The following is a 22,491-nucleotide window of genomic DNA, read 5'->3' as shown; positions in this document are numbered from 1 at the left end:
CCCCTGCTCTCTCTCTCTCAAAATAAATGAATAAACATTAAAAAAAAAAAAAGGAATCCAGACCTGGCTATCATGGGTTGATTATTTTGAACCCCAGCCCTCCACCCTCCCAATCCCTCACTCAGCATGGTTCAGGGTTTCTCCGCACCGGCACATTTGACATTTGGGGCTTGGTAATTCTTCTCCGGAGAGGACTGGGGCAGGGACCTGCGCATCGTAGGATATTTAGCAACAGCCCTGACTTCTACCCACTAAATGCCAGTAACGGCTTCCCTCTCTGCAGTTGTGACAACCAGAAACATCTCCAGATATTGCCAAGCAATGGGGGGTAGGGGAGCGGGTGTCACATCATCCCCAGGTGAGGACCACGGCCAGACTCCTGAGGGAGGTGTCTTCCTGTCCCCAGCATATAGCCGAGGCCACTGAGGCTGGGGGAGGCGCCGTGACCTGACCAATGTGGGAACAGAGAGTGACTCCCCTCCAGTTGATTCCAAAGCCTTTGGTCTCACCAACGTACCCCCGCCCCCGCTGCTCACCGTCCCCGCAGGGCACAGGGCTCATTGACCCCCACTGCAACCATCTTAACAGAGGGGCAAAGGGATTACACACGTGTGCCAGGTGAGGAAACTGAGGCTCACAGAGGCAAACCGCCTGCCCGAGGTCACACCGCGCACCAGCAGCGGGTCTGGGATTCGAACTCAGGCCTCAACAGCCAGCTCTCGCACCCTCGCTCTGGGGCAGGGCTGTTCCCGCACTCTCCAACGTGCTCGCTCGCTCTCTCTCTCTCTCTCTCTATTCAGCCCAAGTCTGCCAGGCTCCCGAGTCCCCACCTGAGGTGCCAGACACAAGGGTTTAATATTTTATCGCCAGCTCTCAAATTGTTTATGGCTGGCGCAGGCTCCTGGCAAAGTGCTCGGAGGCCGGGGACCGGCTCATCTCATGAATTCCTTCAATGAGAAGGCTGACCATTACTCACGCATATCAGGGAACTGTTCCTTCAGCGCCCGGGGAGAGCCGTCAGGAGGAAGAAAAATACCACAGCGCTGCTCTCCTACCGCCAGCAGCCCGTGCCTGACCGCGGCTGACCGCACCAGGCGGGGACCAGCCCACCTCGGTCCACAGGGGTCTGACCGCCCCACACAAGGAGAGGGTCCGGCAATGAGGCCCGAGATCGTCGCTGCGGGAGCAGGGAGTCCCAGCCCAGCCGTGCCCGAGGACCCTGCAACATTTACTCAGCACGTCCCCAGGGGCCGGCCCCATGCTAAGCGCCAGATGCACAGCCCGGGCTGGGTGCCCTCCAGCCTGCACCACTTGATGGCAGAGGGCAAGTCACACACACGGCCTCTCTGTGACTCGTCGTCTCGTCCCCAAGATGGGACAAAAACAACAGCGGCAACACCAAGCTGGACATCCAAGCATCGTGCATATGAAACATCTGGCATACAGTAGGCGGTCAATAAAAGCTGTGTGCTGGCACAGTGCCTCCTTTGTGACAGGCAGTCTTCTGAGTATCTGCTCGTGTATATATTAACTCGCCGAATCTCCCAGCCCCGTGAGATAGGAATGATTGGTGTCCCCTTTCGCCCATTAGGAAACGAAGGCACAGAGAGGTTAAGCAGCCTACCAAGGTCACACAGCCAGGAAATGGGAGCTGCTGGAGTTTGAACCCAGGGAGTCAGGCTCCAGAGCCCGTGTTCTTAACCACATCATTATGATCACCCTATTTAGCCTTATTCAGCTAAAGTCGTCTGATTTAGCTCGCACAACACTTCTAGGAGGTAGGGACTACTTTTTTCGCTTTGCTCAATGTCCGGAGGAAACCAAACTAAAAGCACTAAAAGGTGGCTACGGTCACACAGCTCAGAAGAGTCAAAGCACCAGGCCTGAGACCCAGACCGCTCGTTTGGCGGGATCCAGTGCTACTGCGGCTTCCCCAAGGTCAGGAATTGTCTCCTAAACGACACCTATCTCCGTAAGAGGAAAGGGAGGAAGTGTCGCTGTCATCGGGAATATGTGTCACAGTGCTCTCTACAGAAGTTCTAGAGACTTCCGGTTTCAGAGGTCCCCAGCCCTAGTCGACACAAGGCCTAGCCAGGCAAAATCAGGAGGTCAAGAGCTAGTAAGACGAGGCCAAGGCCAAGGGTTAGCTGTAGTCCAATCCTTATTCTGCAGCTGTGCTGTGTGACCATGGCCAGGTTGCTTGCCCTCTCTGGGCCTTGGCTATCTCAGCTGGCAAAGGCTGGGAGAAGGGGCCCAAAACTGGAAGAAGTCCTTTCCCCAGTCTAAAATCTTACCTCAACGTTTCCCTTAGCGCTGTTTCTTTTTTTATTATTTTGTTAAGCTTATTTATTTTGAGAGAGAGAGAGAGCCAGGGAGAGGCAGAGAGAGAGGGAGAGAGAGAACCCCATGCAGGCTCCGCACTGTCAGCGCAGGGCACGATGTGGGGCTCGAACCCACGGAACCGTGAGCCGAAATCGAGTGTCGGATGCTCAACCGACCGAGCCACCCAGGCGCCCCCTCAGCGCTGTTTCAACAGTGAAAACTACAAGCGCGTGTTTTAAGATGTTCACCTATCGCGACACCGCACGTCTAAGTTGCCAACACAAGTCCACACAGTATCTCCACACATGCACACACCCGGGCAGGAAAAACTGGGTCACCAGACACCAGCCGATGGCAGCCAGAACCATAGCTCTCAAAGACTTTCCGCAACGAGGCCGCCGCAAGCTTCTGCTGGAATGCATGAAGCAGGCCTTCTAAGAAGGTCTGAATTTTCACTCCACCCCCAAAATGGCCACACAGGCCCTGGCAGAGAGCTGGCCCACAGGACCCCTCCTTAGCGTGTGCTCGGGGGCTAAGAGCATCCTCTCGCACAGCCCCCACATACTGGGGAGCAGAGAGTGAGCACCTGCGAGTCAGGGAGACAGGATGCTGGGGAACTTCCCCAGGGGAGGGGAGGGGGGGGAGGGCAGTAAGGGGGCGAGGGGTGCCCAGCACGAACAGCTAGAATTTCAAGACCAGTTTCCGTACTTGTGGAAACCACCAAACACCACCCCCCAAAACCCACCCCAGGAAGAAGGAAGGAAAAAAAAAATGTGAGCAAACCCAGCCCTTCTCCCTGTGACAGAACCACCGTTTCTCTCCATCTTCCTGCATGACCTAACTTCAAAAAATCCTGGGTGCAGGGGGAGCAGGGAAGGGGCCTCCTGAAATCCGGGACACCAGTTTTTTTTGCAGGCTTAAAAACAGATCAATTTTACTCTAAAGTTTAAAATGAAACATACCCCTGTTTGGGAAAAGAATTTCATTAGGAGGAAAATATAATATAAAAATACCCATTTAGAAAGAATGTGCTATTAATTCTTCGCACTCTATGCAGAAGGGAAAATTGCATTTTTATCTAAATGGTTTTTCTGCATAAGCCATTTACAATATTCTTTGCCTCTCTCTAATAGGTCCCTGCTACCATTAGTACTGGGACGACCAGGCTGAGGGCTGAAATCACCCTCAAACACATTTAATACATAACCCCTGAAAATCTATTCCAACAGGGACCTTAGCAAACAGGCCTGGCAGTCCCTTTTGAAGGAAGAAATAAATATTGAGGGAGACCGAGGGCGGGGGGCGGTGGTTAGGAGTGGGGTACCGGTGGGGGGAGAGAGGGGACAAGATGGTTTAAGTTAAAAGCAAATGCTCCGGGTCCCTTTGGGCAGCTGTAAAATCACAACGGGTCTTTGGCTGCACGATTGCAACCATTTGCGTGGCTGCGTGTGTAGAGATGTGTGTGCTGGTGTCAGGCACACACACGCACACACACACGCACGCGCGCGCACACGCGCACACACACGCACAGACTCTCACGGGTTTCCATCAGACGAGCAAACAAGGAAAGGATGAAATTCAGGATATGAAAACAAACTATTTTTAAACGCTAAAGCAAACACGCCAAGAGAGTAATACTGCTATTTTCCCATTAAACTAAGTTCCTCTCAATTTGAAAAGCGAGAGTAATCTAAACAATGCTTCCAAACAAAATGCATGGAGTTCGGGGGTTGTGGCCTCCTTCGTTCTTAACAACGGAAAAAAAAACCCTGCGTAGGAAAGCAAAACAGAGCAGGGACGGGGCCAGTCCTCTTTGCCACGTCCTGCCACGTCCCACCAAACGTGTCCTCCTCCACACCAGCGTGCCTGGATGTTCAGGCGTCCCCAACTTCAAAATGCAATACTTTTTCTTTTTTCCAAACAGTTAAAAAAAAAAAAAAAAAGTCTTCCAGTTCTTTCTCTCTTGGATTCCCAAAATAGCTCCTTACTTAATACCAAATGTCGGGGAGCTAAATTAATTCATTCAAGAGATGTAGGGACTGTGATGGGCACGGAGCTGGGGGGTGGCGGGGCGGTGGCTGTGATTTCACTGCCAGGAGCCAGAACGCCTCGGGCCGCTCTCTTCCGGCTTTGCTGGGTCCGTAAATTCTTCCTTTCAAAGCAGGAGTCCAGAAATGGCATAATTATAGCTGATACAGGTAACAGGTGTGCCCCTCCATCCCTCCCACCCCCTCCCACCACCATCTTCCAGATGAGCTTCTGGAAGATTTAGTGGTCTAGCCTGGGGTGTCGTAATTACAGGAAACGACTCTAGTTTTAAGGGTTAGATAAAGACCCTCTCCAAATTTAAGGCCAGGCACCAATGTCCATTAGACTTTAACGGGCCCACATAAAAAAAGAAATTGTATCCTCATCTCTCCAAATGCCTGTTTCCTCGGCGACTCAGGTTCATTTCGGGCTGGCTCCACGCCGAAAATACTCCTGTCCTGCCCTCGTTCCGCAAAGGCAACGCCCTCGGTGGAAACCGATGTACAAGGAATTAAGCAAATGGGGTCTTGGCGGGGGCGGGCGGAGGGGGGGGCAGGAAATCATTCGCTCTAAAACTGTGATGGCCGAAACCCGTCTTTTAAAAAACAAATAAAAAGGGAAGTGGAATTTTAACCCATCATCTGGAAGCAGAGAGCCGGGAAGGCTGTGGGGAGCCCAGGGAGGAAGAGGGGGGTACCCCGAGCCGCCCTGCCGAAGAGCCCTCACCATCAAGAGGACACACGCTCCCCTTCTGAGACTCAAGTGATCAGAAAGGCCAAAGCTGAGGGCTGTTTGGCTCTGTTTTGCCTTGTCCCAGCTTTTGAGACTCATGCATACTTTTTCTTCCTTCTTTGGAAGTCAAGCCATGCATTTCTCCAAAAGTTACGCGCGCGCACACCCCCAGCAGCTCCATTTGTCAAGGAAGCAGCATGGAGGGCGCTCCAAAAAGGTTTACGATTCGTCAGTCTTCTCCATGGCAGGACTCAGCTCCCAGGCAATTAACAGAAGTAATGCTCAAAAACTTTCCAGGGACCAAGGCACCAGGAGGAAACCCGTGTCTCCAAGGCTCCGGGAGGCTGGGTTTGCTGGACAACTGGGCTTTTTCTCCCTCCGCTTCCCACCACCCCACAAGTGATGGCTGAACGGGCCACTCGCCCTCTCTTCCTATCCTGGGGAGGTGGTGGGAATTGTCACCGGGGTTCTCTGCTCCGTCTTGGGGAGCGGGGCCCCCGCGCACACGCACCCACAATTATAATCCCAGCAAAATGCTTTCCACACTGAGCACAAAATAAATGCTTATTAACTAAACCGACCCAAAATAGTGAAATGTACAAGTAAATTAATCATGCCTCTCCCGGAGGCCTGACAGGATTACAAATTCGGCAAAAATTGACCACACGGAGATCAGTAAGCCTCTACTTAAAACTGAAAGGAGCCAAAACTTTGTATGAGCTTCTTCTTGGGGGGAAAAAAACCATTTACTTGTTCATTTCTTATTAAGACTTCTCAGGCCTGTGTGTGTGTGTGTGTGTGTGTGTGTGTGTGTGTGTGCACAAGCAGAAACCGGCAAAAGGCATCCAAAGCTTTATGCCCAGACAATTTAGAAATAGTCACGGCATAAGGATCGTGAAATTGCTCGTGTTTAAAAAAGCCAAATTTTGGTCTACAGCCTCCGTTCCCTCAAATACTAAACAACCACCAAAAGTTACATTGCAGGGGACGAAAATGGTCAATTTGTTTTGAGCCAATTAGGCCTTGCTACAAAAGCATTAAAGACTGCTGATGGCTGGACCGTGGGTCTCCCTCCGGAAGAGGAAGAAAAAGGAGACCCGAATCTCTGCGGCTCCCTTCCCCACTTGGCTTATCTGGAGTCAGGGAAATCTTCCTCCTGCTGAATTCAACTGACTTGCCTTCCCTTTTTGCCTACCATTCAGAAAAAGGAAAAAAATATACATTGTGTAGGAGGGCGCTGCCTGCGTTTCCAGGCAGTTGGGGCCTGCCTGCGAGGTCTGTGAAAGGCAAGGTTATCCCCAAAGGGGCTGGGTGCTGGGAAGAAAGCCTCAGTGGTCACCTTATGGGGTCACCAGGGGAAAGGTCACTCCTTTTTCCCCACCCCCATCGTCCCTCTTTAATGGAAAGGTCTAGGCCCCTCTGCGAAACTCCGTGCATCTGTAGGGGGCCACATGGGGTCAACTCCTCTGCAGAAGGTGGCCACAGGCACTTTACAAGGGCTTGACCCACCCAGTGTCCGTCTGGGTCTTCGTCCTCTGCCCCCCACCCCCGTGTGCCTGCCTCAGCCACTCCCTAACGGAAACCGGGCTCTGATTGCTAAGAGACCCACCATTTCGGTCACCAGTCTCGTGCTGGATCCCACATCTAGATTCTCCCCCAAAATCTGGGTCCATGTGGAGGCTCAAACCAGGAACTTTGTGTGCTTTTGTGATGGCCAACGACGGCCCCCGAGCAATTCAGTCACCCCCAGACTCACCCAGGAAGTGTTCTGGGAATGACTTTCACACTGACAAATTATTCTGCACTCCTGAATCCCAAGTATCGGTAAATAACATTTCGACTCGTACGGACCCACTTCTCCCCGCTCCACCCACCCGTCTAACTACCCTCTCTGAGAAAATTAACCGCACCCCAACCTCCATCCAGGCTTCCCACCGAGGGATGTTTTTCTCTCGCCTTCCAACTCCTAGGCAAAGAGAGCAAGGATATACATATCAGGCCTCTCGGGTCCTAACATTTGCAAAAGGACTCTTCCGACAGCCCACGCAGACAGGGCAGCACCCACTTACTTCTCTGTGAGTTCCCAACCAACCCTCGCTTTCGCAGGAAGGCTGAGCTTAGGAGATTTCAAAGCAGGCTATGTTTTCTTCGGACTCCCCGCCCCCTCTCTGATCATAAGATGGTCCCTCAGAAGTATTTTACTCCTGGTGGTCGTTGCCAATCATTCGACAATGCTTGTGTTCCAAGATCCAAGGGCGTTTGAAAACACTGCTCCACGGTAACTGAAAAGGGTCATATCTTTTTGACACCCTACCCTGCCCTGGATGACTGGAAGCACAGGGAGCAATGGATATGTGTGTGCGTGTGTGTGTGTGTGTGTGTGTGTGTGCCCGTGCGCATGTGTGTGAAAGTGTGTGTGGAGGGGTTCACTCATTAACTGTCACCTCACGTTCCAGGAGCTCCCAAATACAAGCAGGGACACCACACCGGGGCCCTCGCTCAACTCGGGGGCACGCCATGCAAAGCCAGCTGCGTCAGAAAGGCCTGAGCCCGTGTTGGCCCAGAGACCCTCTGGACCCAACCTTTATGATCAAATTAAATCTTGGTGCCCCGACACTTGTTAAATTATTACCAGCGAGAAAAAGGGAAACCTAATTTTAAATCCTCAGAATCGATCTACGATCTACGAGCCGCTCGGTTCTCACCAGACCGGCTGCCGGCAGGGGGAAATGGGGCAGACAGGGGTTGCCGAGTGCCTCAGGACCAAAGTTAGTCCACGCTTCCTCCAAAGTCTGACAATCGCCGTCTATTTCTGACTAACCGTGGAGATCGTTTTGGGGTTTTTTTTGGTTTTTGTTTTTTGTTTTTTTTTGAGACATGCAGGATAAAAGCAAGACCTGGTTCCCTCCCTCCCGGGGCGGTGGGGGTGAGGAGGAGGGGGGCGGTCTTTAAAGCACTCGACTTCCCAAAGAAGTCCACAGCAATGGGCCCCAAATAGGTCTCTGCCAAAGGGTCTCCCTGTCTCCCTGAACCACTCTCTGACACATTTCCTAAGGCAAAACCAAACACTGGCACAGATGAGTCAGCCTGCAACCCCGAAAGCCAGGGGCCGCTGAAAGGTTGGGGATCCCAGGGCCAAACATTTCACGAGGAGCCCAAGATCTTGCACAGAGAGGGAGAAGGTGGGAAAGGAGACAGAGACCGAGGCTTCAGGGTCGGCCAGTGGATCCCAGTAGCCATTAGGCTGAGGTCTCTGGAGCGCTGAGCTTTAAAGAGCAGACCACCACCAACCTGCTTGGTCACAAGGTGAGCCTGTGTTAGGGTGTTTGTTGAGGGTCTTCCCCTTTTGGGGGACAAATCTATTCCACGTCAGATGCGCCTTCAGAGAGAGCCAATCGGTTACTGCGAATACACTCAGACCTCCAAAGTGTTAAACTCAATTGCTTTTATGTTTAAAAGGGCATTTGGGTCCGTAAGATGATGGATAAATCGTGAAAGGATTACGCACATGATCGCTATAAAGTTCTCCCTCGGATCCAGCTTTGCAAGGAAGCGGTGATTATGAAAACCTACCTGTTTTCTCAGCCAAGAGGGAGAATGAGAATTTGGGACATCATAGCTAGGACGGACCCCCACTCGGTAGGTACGGGAGCCGGGGGGGGGGGGGGGGGGGAGGGGCGCTGCCAGTCCAATGTGGCCTCGTCGGACCAAAGCTCAAAGCCATCAAGAACCCGAAAGAGCCCCTCAGATTTCAAGGTACGGGGGAGGGGGGACCCGTAGCAATTCCTTCCCTGCTTCCTCTCCTGTGTCCTTTCTCGGCAAACACCATGTTGGGAGCAGACCCTTCATCTGCTTCCCAAACCTTGGAGGCCACTGATTAAAATGCAGGCCAGCAGACAAAGCGGGCCTCGGCGTCCTGTAAGGATTGTACCCCGTGAGAATGCCGTCCCTCAAACGTCCCTCCTCACTCACACCCTGAGGTAACCGGTTGCCCTGCTGGGGCCGTGTGTCCCTGCCTGCGGTCACGCTGCGGCAAGGCGGCAGAACACGATCCGGGCCACCTCCTCGCTGGGCAACCCAATCGGGCACAATGTGCCGGGGTCCCCAAATCATCTCTTCCTTTGGGTCCCCTGCAGTTCCTCAGGGCCCGCATGGCGTGGAGTTGGGGACGGTCAGCTGAGCCGTCGTGCATCGAGACACAGAGGGTCCCCGAAGGCAAGGCCGTGACTAATTCGAAAGCCCAGCGTCGTCTCCTCCACGTTGGTACCAAAAGATTACAATAAAGGAGAGGAATTTCCATAAATGAGAAGCAGCATCCGCTTCCCACAACTGGGAGGGGGAGGGGGGTGGGTGGTGGGCACTGATTCAAAGATTCGTCTCCCGGCTGGAGAGTGGGGTTAGCTGAACTCAGCCAGACAGACACCTCCACACACACACGCTCACGCACACAACCCAGCAAGGGGCGATGTGCGTCTGCTACCGAAATACTCCAGATCAAAGTCACCCACAGCCCAGGAGGCCTGGGAGGCCGAGATTTCATAATTAGGATCTTCAAAATCCTCTGTCTATTTTTAGGACTTGTGCTCATTCAGTCCTTTACAGAATCAGAACCTGTCAGCTGACGCCATTGAGACTGAAGGTTTAGCAACTTTGTCCACTTGCCTTGGGAAAGCAGATTAAGGGAAAACTGGAGTGGCTGGATGATTTGATGGAGATACACTTGGCCATGCATATGTATATGTGCGTGTGCTGGGGGGGGGCGCGTGGGGGAAGGAAGGGGGGGGCTCCTTTACATGTTGAATTGCACGGGGCCTTGCTTTCCTCTCATGGGCCACAGGCAGGCCCAGACCCGACACCCACCTCGCCACACTCTTTCGAGCCAGCCCCCGGACCACTTCCTTTGGCTTCCGTGTGTCCGAGAAGGTGAGGAAACTTGAAAATTTTCCACCAAATGTCTCTCTTCTCAATCACGCACTCATGTATATACCAACATCTCCGCCACCAGCAATCAAAACCCACACTCAAATCTGTCCACCCAAGTCGGGCCTAAAAATAGACACCGTCCTAAAACAAACACACCGCTCGGCAAGTCACAATCCCGACTTGAGTCAAAATGATGAAGCCGGTTATTCCAGACCCTCCAGGCTGAATATTTGGCTGGAACAAACAGGGGGACAGAGACGGAAGGACAGAGGTACCCCCACCGGTTACAGGGCCTGCCCTCCCTCCATCCCCGCCGGACAGACCCAGGTCCCCTCCGACATCAGAAGGTTTGGGGGTTTATGCTGCAATTTGCTGGGAGGCCTACTGGCCCCCTGCACACTCCCCGTCCCCGGACATTTGATCCTGTGACATAAAAGCTATAGCTTTTTATTCTCTGAAATTAACCAAACAGAGGTAAATACGGTGTTCCTTACTAGGAGTATTTATCTCCTGAATGCCTTTGGCAGAGCAGATCACTCCCGGGGCAAAGAACACGACCCTATGTGATTGTCGGCCAAGCGGAGAAAAAGGTGATTTTGCTAAATCTTCCAGCGTGGAGTGGGTTCAGGAGAGCCTGTGAAAAATCCCATGGACACACTCAAGTTTGTCCTGCCAGAGTAGGAAGAATTTCCCCTCCTCTAATTTCACCTGGTCCTCCCGGACTGTTTATTAAAGATGTATATTTTATATCAGCAGAGGGTATCAAGTAACTTCTTGGCAAGGGCAGGATCTATTTTTCAGGACCTATTAAGATTTTCAGGGCCTATTAAGACTCTGTGTGGAAATTTAAATACCTCTGTCAGGCAAACAAAATCGTATCAGGAATCATAGAATTTCATTGCTAGAAAGAGATATTAGATTAACCAGCCCTCGCTCCCTTCCTAGAAACTTCAATAAAATAGAAGTACATTTCAACAGTCCCTTACTTCCGGTCTGAAGGGCCTCACAAGAAATCTAAATGAATTTATATTAAAGAAAGCTATCCTTGAGGAAAACCCTTCAATCTACAAAAACCGTATACATTTATATACTTACAGGTACAGATACACACATGGAAAAAGAACAGAGGTCTCTGGTATAGATCAGAAGGCAGTGGCTATTTAAAATCAAAACAGCCAGAAAAACCCAGCGGTGGAAACCACAACAAGTTCAACACCGATAAGCTTCAAACCCTTAAAAAATCCTTGTCCTTTATTAATATTTAGTAGAAATGCATAATTGCAGATGTGTGTGCTATGTTGGGGTTTTATGTCGGGAGGCGGGCAGAGAAGACAGGTTTATTACAGCCATGAAATATTAAACAAGCACCAAAGAACAGTAGTAGAATGTCCCGGACTAGCCGGGGAGCAAGCTGGCTGGAAAGTCAGCTGCACAAAGGGGGCTCCTATCTGTTTACATTACCCCTGATTAACACCTGCGAAGTTTTGGGTTACATCTTCCGGAGGCGCAAAAGTCACATGAAGGCATGCAACCCGTGCTGGGTGATTTCGCAGGGAAATGGGAAGGCAAGGAGCCTTGCCTTCCCAAAACAAGTCTGAGTGAGCCTAGAAAATTCTCTCCACGCTGTGGGCAGTGGGGGAAACGACTCAGGAAACAGCCCTAGGACCTCCCTCCTCCCCCCGCCCCCCACCCGCCCCAGCCTGCTCCATGTCTAAGAAAACTCAGTGTCCAGATCCTGCCTGCCTACTATTTCTCAACCCTGCTTACTGCTGTCCGACCGGCACGCTGAGAGAAGCATGAAATTCCAAAAATTTCTCCCGCATCACTGTAAAAAGATCATACTTCCAAAAAGGGCAGGATTGCATGCACAAGCATACATGAAGCCCTCTCCTATTTCAGTGTGTGTGAAGGAACGTTTTGAGACGACTCCGGATTTCAGGACAGAGAGCAAGCAATGGAGTGGAAGTTTGGCAGGGATACACTTATCACAGAATACGGTTAACTCAAGTTTTGAAAATCGTTTCAGGGCCCGGAGGGGGTGAACGTACTTTTTTCAGACTTAATTCCCTTTATCTGCAATCTCTCGGGGCTTTTTTTTCCCTCCTCCTCTGTTTTGGAATTCCTCCAATAGCCACACACCTATTACAAGGATAGGTAGACGATGTTGCAAACTAGTCTCAAATTCATGTAATCCTCACTGATATAACAGATGTCTGAATAGATCCCGAACTCAAGCTGGCTTTTTTTCTCTTCCCCACCCCCCCCCCCCGCCCCTCTGCACAACCTCACCCTTCCCCCACCCCAACTTTGTGCAAACAGAACCTCAAGATGAGATGCAGAGTTTCATTATTATAAAAGTTGTTTGGCGGGTGAAGAAGTCGGGAGAAGCGTCATTTGGAGAAACTCGCTTACCTGGTAGAAAAAAAAAAAATCCTAATCACACGTGATCCTGGCCTGGACTTTGCCAGAACTACAACTGGCCACTTGGGTTCCCTCCCCTCTGAAGGACATCTAGACCCCATAAGACAATCTGGGCACGTCCCACTGACTCCACGGCTTGTGCAGTTCTGAAGACTTATTCGTCCTCTCCAATCCCAGCACAGATCATTTCGTTAAATACCGACGAGCATTTTGTCATCGGAGCGAAGAATTTCAGAAACGGTGTTAATATTTAATCACATTAGTACTGGCGTGTTTTACGGCGTGACAAAATAAAATATCATTGCCAAAACGGGCTTTGCCCGAGAGGGGGTGGCAAGGGAAGGTCTTTGCCCGGGGCCGGAACCTCCAGAAGGTGTATTCAAAGCTGCCGGACACCCTGCCTCACGGCTGACGGGCCCACAGGCATGTGTTTAAGGGGAAGCAGAACGTTTTACTTTAAAAATTCTTCTTCGACTCTATTTTGAAGTGGCACACTTCACTCGGATTTCCAGCCAGGGGACTCGGGGGCCTGTTGAAGGCTCTGTGTACCTATTTATACAGCATGTGCAGATGGAGCCACGGGGTGTTATCATAATGAAAAGTTTAATCATCCTTATTTACTACCGGGAAGGGAGCAGGAATCAGATGCAGATACCTTATAAAGCCTTAACTAGCAGCCCCAAGGCTGCAGAAGCTGCGAGTGACCTCAATTCGGGGCTTTATCTAGGAAACTGTCCTTCCCACATCACAGAGTGGAAAACAAAGGAGGTCAAGTGGCTGTCCCTGCCTATGCTGCTAAGGAGGCCAGCCCCGCAGCCCGGTCCCTGAAGGAAGTCCCCCTCTGCGTGCAGGGGAGGGCTGCGGTTAGCTTACAGGGGAAATCAACCCTAAAGTGCCTAGCATCTGTTTCCAAAAAAATATTTTCGCTCCTCTGACTGTGATAATGAAACAAACAAAACAAAACGTATCTTTAGTGACATTTCTTCGTGCACAGCCCGCATTCTGGTTTTTTTTCTTTCTTTTTTTTTTTTTTTTTTTTCCTGGAAAGGAAGATTAGTTGGGCTGGGAAGAGAGGGCTCTGTGACACCTTAAAAAAAAAAAATCTTAAAACCACTCAATTCCTCTTCTCCTGGTCTACTGGAGGCCCTTCAGAAGACTCGAAGGCCACCAGCTACTGGTTTTTCTTCACTAATTCTCAGAATCAGGGGTTTTTAAAAAACTTTTCTCACCCCTATTTTGGCCAATATGTTCTTAATTACTGGGAGAGGGGGGAGAGGGGGGAGGGGAGGACGGGGAGGGGGAGGGGCAGCCAGGCCCAGCCAGGTAGAAGTGACAGGGGCTGGGATTTGTGCTAACCAGCTATCGATCCATCCATCGGGAGGTAGGATCGAGATGTTGTGTACAAGAAAATAAAAGAGACGGGGTGGGTGGGGGAGGCGGCCCTGGGCATGCAGGGTGCGGTGTCCAACTCCATTTTAAAAAGGAAGGGGGGGGGAGAAACAGGGAGCAGAAGCGGAGGGTCCCAAACTAACCAATTTATGGCCTTGCCTAGGAGAAGCCTGGAGAATGCTGATGCTAGCCTCGGCGTCTGCTGTGCATGCTAAACACCCAGCTTCAAATGAGAGAGCGGCGTCCCGGGCTGGGCAGGAGGCGAACAAAGAGAAAAGCCGCGAGGCCGCATTCATGAATTAGAAAAACCTAAGCGGGAAAGCTCCCCGGGACGGCGAGGTGAAAGCCCCGAGTTCCCCGAGCCACCCAACTCTGCACGCGCTTCCCCTCCCCCTGTCCCTCCTAAAACCTGCCGGCCACCTTAAACCCAGGGTCGGGAGGACCAGGCACACCAACACCGAGGAAGAGAACTCTAAGAGAGAGCAAGAATCTGGGGCCGCGGGTTTTAAAGGCAGAGGGTTCTATCGGCAGCGGCTGGCCCGGCCTCCACAGTAATATTGGGCCTGGTGAAACCCAGGAGAGGCAACTGGGGCTTAAAAGAAAAAGTGCGGATGGGGGGAGAGGGAATGAGGATGTTACCTAATTTTAAGAAGCAATTATCTGTGGGGGGTGGGGGGGAAGGCCTCATTAAAACAAAATGGTTATCTACTGCAGTCCGGTCCTCTTTTGGTTCAAAACAAAACAAAACAAAACAAAACAAACCTGTTAGTACTTTAACTGCAGTGGAGGTCCATTTACTAACCCCCACCCCCCCCTCCAACCCCGGGCCTGGTGGGGAGGCTGCGCTCAGATTGCAAACACGAGCTGGGACCAGACATCTGTCACCAAAGCCTGGAGAGATATTGACAAATGCGGGTCCTTTGTGTCTTAAGAATATATACCCACATCCCCCCTACACAAATGATGCCCTGGCTGAGCCAAGCAGACCCCACCCCGGCCCCAGCACCCCCCCCCCAACCAAATATCAAGGAGATGCCCAGGGAAAGCGGGCCTGCCTCCCACCACCAGACAGGTCTCCAGGTTTCTAATGCAACTCTAATAGTTAAGAAGAGACAAAACAGCTATTCATTAGGAACAAATGTCAAATTAGGCGTTGCCTCTGAGTGATGCTGCTGACGCCAGCTCTGGTAACTTTTTTTTTTTCCCCCCTAAAGATGCTGGCATACACAGCCTCAAGCTGGAGGCTCTGGGTGACTAGGAAAAGGTGGGAAGGTATTCACACAACTTCCCAGGTATCCTACCAGGAAGGAGGGGGGGGGGGCAGGGGAGAGGCACGCAATTCCTACAAAGTAGAAGCGGCCCAAATGAGGAGGGTGAGGAGGGGTCTTGGTGTGAAAGGAAAGGGGCCTGCCTAGTGGCCTGAGCACCACCGAGCAGCTCAGCTAAGAGTTGGTGAAGGGACTTTAAGATAATCCCCAAAGGGCTGCCATCTAAGTCCCCACTTGAGTGTGTACCTAGAATCTACCCAGCAACGCCTGGAGGTTGGGGGGAGGGGCAAGTGGGGGATCTGCCCACAGAGCCCTTGCTGTACCCAAAGGAAGGGTATCCAGCCCCGGGCTGGGCACTAAGAGGGCCCTGTGCCCTCCGCAGCCCCAGGGGATGGTCCCCTTGGATGGAGCATTCAAGGCGGAGGCTGAGGCCTGCAGTGGGGGGTGGGGATGGGTCTGGGGGAGCCGAGGAGGGAACAATCGCATATACCTTCTTTGCTGTTGGGGTTCTGGGGTTTGGCCTTCTCCCAAGGTGCCAGCGTCTTGTCGTCGTCCGCGCCGTCCGCCAAGGCCTTGTCAGCGGGCATGTACCAGGTGGCGCTGTGCTCTGCCATCAGGGAGTCCAGGTCGATGGTGCTCATGGCGCTCTTGACCGCCTCGGAGCAGCAGCTGCCCAGCTCGCTGTCGCCATTCTGCGCGCCCGAGGACCCAACGGCACACTCCGCCTTCTTGCCACCCTTGAGCCCCAGGGGCTGGTCCTCAGAGATGCTGAACTGCTGCCTCTGTAGCTGGATCTGCGCCTGGAGGATCTCCAGGGGGTGGATCTCGTCGGGGGGTGGCGCACCGCTGCTGCTCGTGGGGGTCCGGACCTGCTCCAGGCCCGGCGTGCCGGGATGGCCCGCGCCCCCGCCGTAGCTGTCAGGGGTGGAGGTAGAGGTAGACATGATGCCCAGGCCGAGCGGGGGCGGGGGCGCCTTAGGTCCGTGTTCCCCAGCGCCCACCCCACGGGGAGGGAGTTTGGGCGAGCCTGTCACCAGGGGGCTCCTACTCGCTTTGGCCAGGGCTGGGGGGTTGTCGGAGCTGGACGACACCTCGTCCTCGTTGGCGTAGCTCGTGCTCACCTCGTCCGAGGCAAACTCGCCCACGTGCGGGGAACTCCCGTCCGACTTGGCCCCGCCGTCCAGGGAAGCCATGAGGTCCGACTGGTCCCCCAGGAGCAACTCGGCCCCCTTCCCCCACGACGGCGACGTGAGCGCTTTCTCGTGAGGCGTTGGAGCCCCGCGAGCCTCGCTCGTGGAGCTTCCCCCGACGGCTGCGCCTGGCGCCTGCTGCTGCCCTGGGCTCACCCCAGGCGCGCCCCCGCTGTCTGGCGCGGCCGAGTACTTGTCGAAGAAGGTCCCGGGGCTCACGTGACCACTGTCCCTTTTTCTTCGACCCCGTCCCCGGCCGCCGCCCCCGGGGACCGGCTTGCCGTCGTTCCCGGATGTTGATTCCAGGGTGTAGTTTGGGGAGAGGCTCGTGCCGTCCCCCTGGGCGGGCGGGTTGGGCGGCCCCGAGGCTTTGGAGCCACTGTTACTAGTCCCCGACGGGCCTCCAGGCCCTGGGGCCCCAGGGGTGGTCCCCCCCGGGAAGTAATCCGAGCCCGGGTTGCCGGCCACAGCCGCGCCGTCGGTCTCGTTCTGGCTCAGTTTCCTCTTGCCCTCGGGCGGGTTCTTCTTGTTGAAGGTCACGTTGAGGTTGGGGGCCCCGAGGCTGGCGATCATGTTCTGGCAGGCGGTGGAGAGTGCGGCCAGGCAGCTCTGGCCGAACAGGTTGTCCTTGGAGCTGGGCTTGTTGAAGGAGCCCAGCGACAGCGCGCCCAGCTTACTGGCCGAGGTGCGCTGGCTGGGCTGGAAATCGGGCTGCGGCGGGTAGGCGCCCCCTCCGCTGCCGCCGCCCGTGCCTCCCCCGCCCCCGCCCGCGCTCGGGGGCGAGTTCACGCCCGGGCCGCTGTGTGGCGTGGCCTGCCGGTTCGCCGCGCTGAACGGGAAGCCAGGCTGGCCCCCGAGCGCCGGTGCTGTGAAATCCGGCGGCGGGGGCCTGCGCTCGGAGGGAGCGCTGGGCAGTCCCACCCCAGCCCCGGGCGACTGCAGTTGGCCCAGGCCGGCCAGGCTGCCCCCGAACTGCAGGCCGGGGGAGGGCAGCGCGGGCACGTGGCCCTCTCCGGGCATCCTCAGCGGCTCCTGCAGAGGGCCACGGAACAGCACTCCGGAGCCGCCGGGGGGAGGGGGCGGCGCCAGGCCGGGGTCGTGCGGGCCGCAGTCAGCCGGCAGGCCAGAGCCGCCCAGCCTGCGGGGCAGCAGGTCACCCGGCGGCGGGTGCGGCCCTGGGAACCACGCGCTCTCCTGCGCCAAGTGAGGCGCCTGCTGCTCGAAAGTGCCCAGGCGCCCCGCGCCCGCGCTTTCGCGCTCAAAGTTCGGCTGGGCCAAGCCGCCCACCGGGCCACTGTGTACCAGGCCGCCCTGGCCCACGTCCCCGGGGTGGCCTAGCTGAGCCAGGTTCGGCTGGCGCAGCCGCTGCTGCTGATTCCGCGACGCCATCTGCTTAATCATGAGGGCCGCGTTTTGGCGCTGCTGCTGTTGCTGCTGCTGCTGCTGTTGCTGCTGCTGTTGCTGCTGCTGCAGGGACTGGTGGTCCGGGGCCGGATGCTGCAGGGGTGGCCCTGAGGGAAAGCTGTCGGGCACGGGCGGCGTGAACTCGCCGGGGAGGCCCGAATAGGCGGAGGGCGAGAGGTGGTTGTCCAAAGCGCCGTTGGGCATGCTGCCGTTCCACGAAGCACAGCGGTCCACTCCCGCGCTGCCCGGGAAGTCAAAGCGCGGCCTCTTGGCCACGTTCATGTAGGGGGGCGCGTCGAAATGCTGCAGCCGCTGGTTGGGCGCCTGCTGGGGAGGGGGGTGCTGCATGTTGAACACAGGCTCCGAATAAGGGTGCATGCTCCGGTTCTCCAGCCGGTGGATGGGATACTCGAACTGTGCGTGCTGACTGGGCAGCATGGGGCCCCCGTCCTGCAGGCCGCCGCTGGGCGTGCCCGCCTCGCCCTGCTGGGGCCGCGGGAGCGCCGGCGGGCACGAATTTTGTCGGACCAGAAGCCCGGGTGGCGGCGGCTGCTGCGGCGGCGGCGGCGGAGGCTGCTGCGGCTGCTGCGGGGGCTGCTGCTGAGGGGGTGGCGGGGCCTGCTGGGGAGGCTGCATTAACGGGTGCCTGGAGCCTACTCCCGGCTCCAAACCCACCGGCATCTTGCGGGCCCCGCCGAATCTCTCAAAGAACACGCCGTGCTGCTGCTGCTGCTGCTGTTGCTGTTGCTGCTGCTGCTGCTGTTGCTGTTGCTGCTGCTGCTGCTGCTGCTGTTGCTGCTGCTGCTGCTGCTGCTGCTGCTGCTGGGCGTGCATTTTGGACAAGCCCACCATGCCTGCAGCTCTGGGCATGGCCGAGGCACCGGGGAAGGAGCCCCCGGGAACCTGGCGACCCGCCGCATAATGAGGCAGCTGCCCTTCGGAATCGGAGGGCGAAAACATGTCGAAATGTCCCGAGGGCGCCTCGCCAGGGTAATTGTATTCCAGCGAGTCGACGGCTCCTTGGTTCGCCACCCTTCGGGGCTCCAGACTGTGGGAATCGGAGCCGCTGGAGGCGGGCAGGCCGTGAAAGGAGGCGGCTCGGTTAGGGCTCTGGTCCAGCGGCAAGCATGGGGCAGGCACCGCATGGCCCGAGGCGCCCGAACTGTGGAAGTCCGGGAGGTTCCCGGGTCTCTGCGGGCCGAAGCTCTCCGGCCCCTGGCTCTCCGCCATGTGGTCATAACCCTCAGCGAAGGGCGGCTGGCTGCCCAGGCCGGCGGCGGCGCCCCCGTAGCCAAGTAGGCGACCCCCGTGCAGGCATGAGGCCCCTGGGTCCGGACCGCCGAAGTTGCCCCCAAAGTGGGGGTGATGTTGATGGGGGTGGTGGCCTCCCGGGTGGCCGTGGTGCGGCTGCTGGCCTCCAAAGAATCCGTGCACCGGCTGTGCCTGCAGCCCCCCCGCGTGCAACTCCGAGTGACCACGCGCGTGGAAGCCGTAAGGCTCCATGTTCATGCTCAAGATCGGGGGCTCGCCCAGCGCGCTCATGGCAGGGTCCACGGGGCCAGGGGGTCCCCCCGCGTGGAAAGCCGGGGCCTTGAAGTGGGCATTCATGCTTAGTCCGGCCTCGTTAAAGTTCCTTTCGCCCTGGCCAGCGTTCCTGCTGTTGATCTGGGGCTCGAATTGGTCCAGCCCAAACATACTTGGCGGGGGGCGGGGGGATCAATAGGGCATGACAGCCTGCTCTCCGCGGCGCGCCTCCGGCCAGCTAAACGTTCCGGCCCAGGGTTGGGCGCTCCGGGACGCTCAGCACCGCGGGGGCGCAGTGCGCACGGCCGCCTCGCTTGCGTGTGGAGGCTGGGGGCTATAGCTCCTCTCCCGAAGCTCTGGCTCTGCCGGACCCGGGCCTCTCACATCTTGCAGTGCCGCGAGGCCTCCAGGAGCCGTGCTGGGGGGCCCATGCCCCGGCAGTTGGCACAGACGCGGGTGGGTTTGCGCGGAGGGGACGGAGCTGCGGGCGAGTGGAGACAAAAAGTTAAGTGGGGGGGAAGGAGGCGGGAAGGAGGAAGGGAGAGCGGAGCGATCACCTTCTTAAGTCCGATCGGGGTCGGGTGGGAAGCCCCAGGACGTCTCCCGAAGCCTCCTGGAGTCCGTGGCGGAGCTGCTAAGGGGCCGAGCAAGGAGACCCTTCAAAGCCGTGGCTGGCGCCCGGGCATGGACAGAGCAGTCCCTCCCCGCCCCCCCGCCCCCCGGAGTCCCCGCGCTCCGCAGCCCAAGCCTCCGCCAAGCACGATCCGCTCGCACAGTCTCCGTCGGCCCCGAGCAAGCTGCTACTGTTTCTTCAGCGGGTCGGAGGGCCGGACGCTCGGCTCGGCATCACGGGTGCGGGCCCTGAGCCGAGGGCGAAGCGGGGCTGGGGAGGCGGCGGGCGCCCGGGGTCCGAGCCGAGGTTTGAGGGAAGGCGCGGTTCCCCCTGCTCCGCGGCGGGTGCTCTGCACCCTGGCGCGCCGCTTCGCGGCCACGTCCGCGCCTGCCGCTTCTGTCCTCTTCTATTCGGTCTCTGAGTTCGAAGGGGTCTCCGCGCCCGGTTCCAGGCGCGGGCGGGCAGCGAGACGAGAGGTTGGGTCGCTCCGAGTCTCGGGTTCCGCGCCTCCGCTCCGAGGTGCTTCGCGAGTCCCCCTCGGACCCGAGGAGGGGGGCGTACGCGGGTTGGGGGGCCACGCTGGGCGAGCGGGCTGAGGCGTTCCGGCTACGCTCTACGAGCCCGGAATGGGGGGGCGGGGGCAATCCTGGGGGGGTCCGTGCACCCCTCTCCTGGCTGGCGGGGGGGCTCTGCGTGGGGCGTTCCGAGGGTCTCGGCTCCCCTCTCGGTGTCTGCCTCTCGCCCAGCGCCGGGAGAAGCAGCAACAAGTTTTGCATTTCAGCAATCAATTTCAGCCATTACATTTGCACCAATCAGCGCAGCCCGAGCTCCGGTCCCGGGGCGGGGCTCGCTCTTAAGGTGGTCCTGGTTGCTGGCTGCTGAGGCCCCCGCCATGAACCCGCACTTCGCCAGCTCCGGAGTACCCCGCTCGGGTTTTGCCTCGGGGTCCGGCGCCAGTGCGCTGGGGGGCGCGCCCTGGCCTCCTGGCGCATCGGGGTGGAGAGGGCGCCGGCGGAGAATGGCGGGAGCTTGGCTTTGTTCGCCCCCCTGCCCACTCACACAGTTCCCAACTCCCCACCCCTAACTGAAGCGAGACCTGCGGGTTGGGCAGGGGGCGGGGAGGTGGGCGGTAAGCGGTGCGGGGCGCTTAGACAATGGGGTCGCCAAGCAAAGCTCTCGGACTGAGCACGGAAAGTCGCTAAGAGTCAGCTGCGCTTCAGCCCCGGGGCGAACCCTCGGTTCTCCACCGCTGGCTGCCTACTAGTGGCACCCAAGTTAGCCGGCCCTCGGATTTTCCTGGAGGTGAAAGCAGACGGGGGATCCCGAAGTTAGGGTTCTCCTCGAAAGACCCGGGCGCTTGCTCACTCCTCCTCACTAGGGCGCGCACAATTGTTCCCTGCCCGGGGTTCCCCGTTCTCGGTCGCCGGCTTCCGCCCAGGGGAGCCTTAACCGCTTGGCCACTTGTGGGGGGAGTGTGGAGCGGGGGGGGGGGGGGGGTGCACCTCGGATGAACGCAGAGCCAGAAAGAAGACCCGCGCGCAGAAGGTGCACCGACCCGCTGGAGCATCCTACCCCGGACACCCGGGCCAAGGCTCAGGCCCTCTGCGGGCGCGAGGTTGGCCTCCTTAAGAGATCAATTAAACTGAAGAGGCCAAAGAACGGAATTGGGTTGTGATACTAAAATCAATAAGAGTAATTTAATATCTGCCCTGCTCTTTATGAAATATTTATCCCAATAATCTTAGTTAAAATGTTTAGATCTTCCTGATCCCCACTGAGGCTGAAATCTATCTTGCAATTAGAAGTTGGGAGTTAGAGGGGATGGAGGGTAGGGAAGGTGTTTATTCTGTGTGCCTGCGTGTGTGTGTGTGTGTGTGTGTGTGTGTGTGTGTGTGTTTTCCTCCCTAAAGTGCGCGTCAGGGAGGAAGGGGGAGAAGGCCTGTAATTTCCCTTGCCATAAAATAGCGCCAGGCGATTTCGCTAGCAGACCAGCATTCTTAGGAGAAGGGGAGGAAAAAAAAAAAAAAAAAAAAAGAACTTTCTTTGAAGTGCCCCTGATATCGCTATTAAATCTAAATAAAATTAAGCATGGTGTATAAAAATGCCTTTCCCCCCACAAAAGAAAGTGTTTATCACCCAAGTCTGTCTAGCGTTTGCTAAATTGCGCATGAAATCTGAAATGAAATAAACGTTATAATAAAACCAACCCCTGAGCCCTTTTTATTTAAAAACCTCAGATTAAGCACTCCACCGTCGCGGGCGGGAGTTAAAAAGTTACCACGTTGTGTGCACACGGATTCATTGCTCCCTGGAGTCACTGCTGGGAAGGCAGACTCTGGGTGTTCCAGAGCCAAAATGCCAGGGGCACGGCTCAACTTCGGGTGAGGGGAGGACAGCGACCGGGGTCTCTTGAGGGACTCCAGGAGAAAATAACACCCCTCCCAAAAAGAATAAACATGAAAACAAGCAATAAAAACTTGCAACTTTGAAACTCAGAGAGCCGAAGCCAGCTCAGATCTAGGGCCCTTCCTGGGACCTTCCTGTTGTGGATGTCTACCCAGATTTTTTTTTTCTTTTCGAAATTAAAAATGAAAATGACCCCCACCAAAAATGGGGTCCATAAATAAGCATCGAGAAGAAGTATTTGTACAGGGCGGTGGAGTTTTAAAAGGATTTT

General features: G+C 56.0%; 1 protein-coding gene across 3 annotated transcripts in view; it reads right to left on the bottom strand.

The window, feature by feature from the left end:
- The window catches only part of MN1 (MN1 proto-oncogene, transcriptional regulator), a 48,326-nt gene extending 27,737 nt beyond the window's left edge, over positions 1-20,589 (bottom strand). For 2 of the 3 annotated variants that reach the window (XM_045459738.1, XM_045459739.1), the window contains exon 1: positions 15,574-20,589. In XM_045459738.1, coding sequence (XP_045315694.1) covers positions 15,574-19,372 — 3,799 coding nt within the window. In that variant the 5' untranslated portion in view covers positions 19,373-20,589. Of the gene's footprint in view, positions 1-12,298; positions 12,418-15,573 lie in introns of those variants that run through there. The other variant, XM_045459740.1, reaches the window with a different exon arrangement.
- Between the last annotated feature and the right edge of the window lie 1,902 nt (positions 20,590-22,491).

The sequence above is a fragment of the Leopardus geoffroyi genome, chromosome D3 (genome assembly GCF_018350155.1).
Source record: "Leopardus geoffroyi isolate Oge1 chromosome D3, O.geoffroyi_Oge1_pat1.0, whole genome shotgun sequence".
Lineage (NCBI taxonomy): Eukaryota > Metazoa > Chordata > Mammalia > Carnivora > Felidae > Leopardus > Leopardus geoffroyi.
Note: the sequence above shows the minus strand (reverse complement) of the source record. Positions and strands in the feature narration are given on the sequence as shown.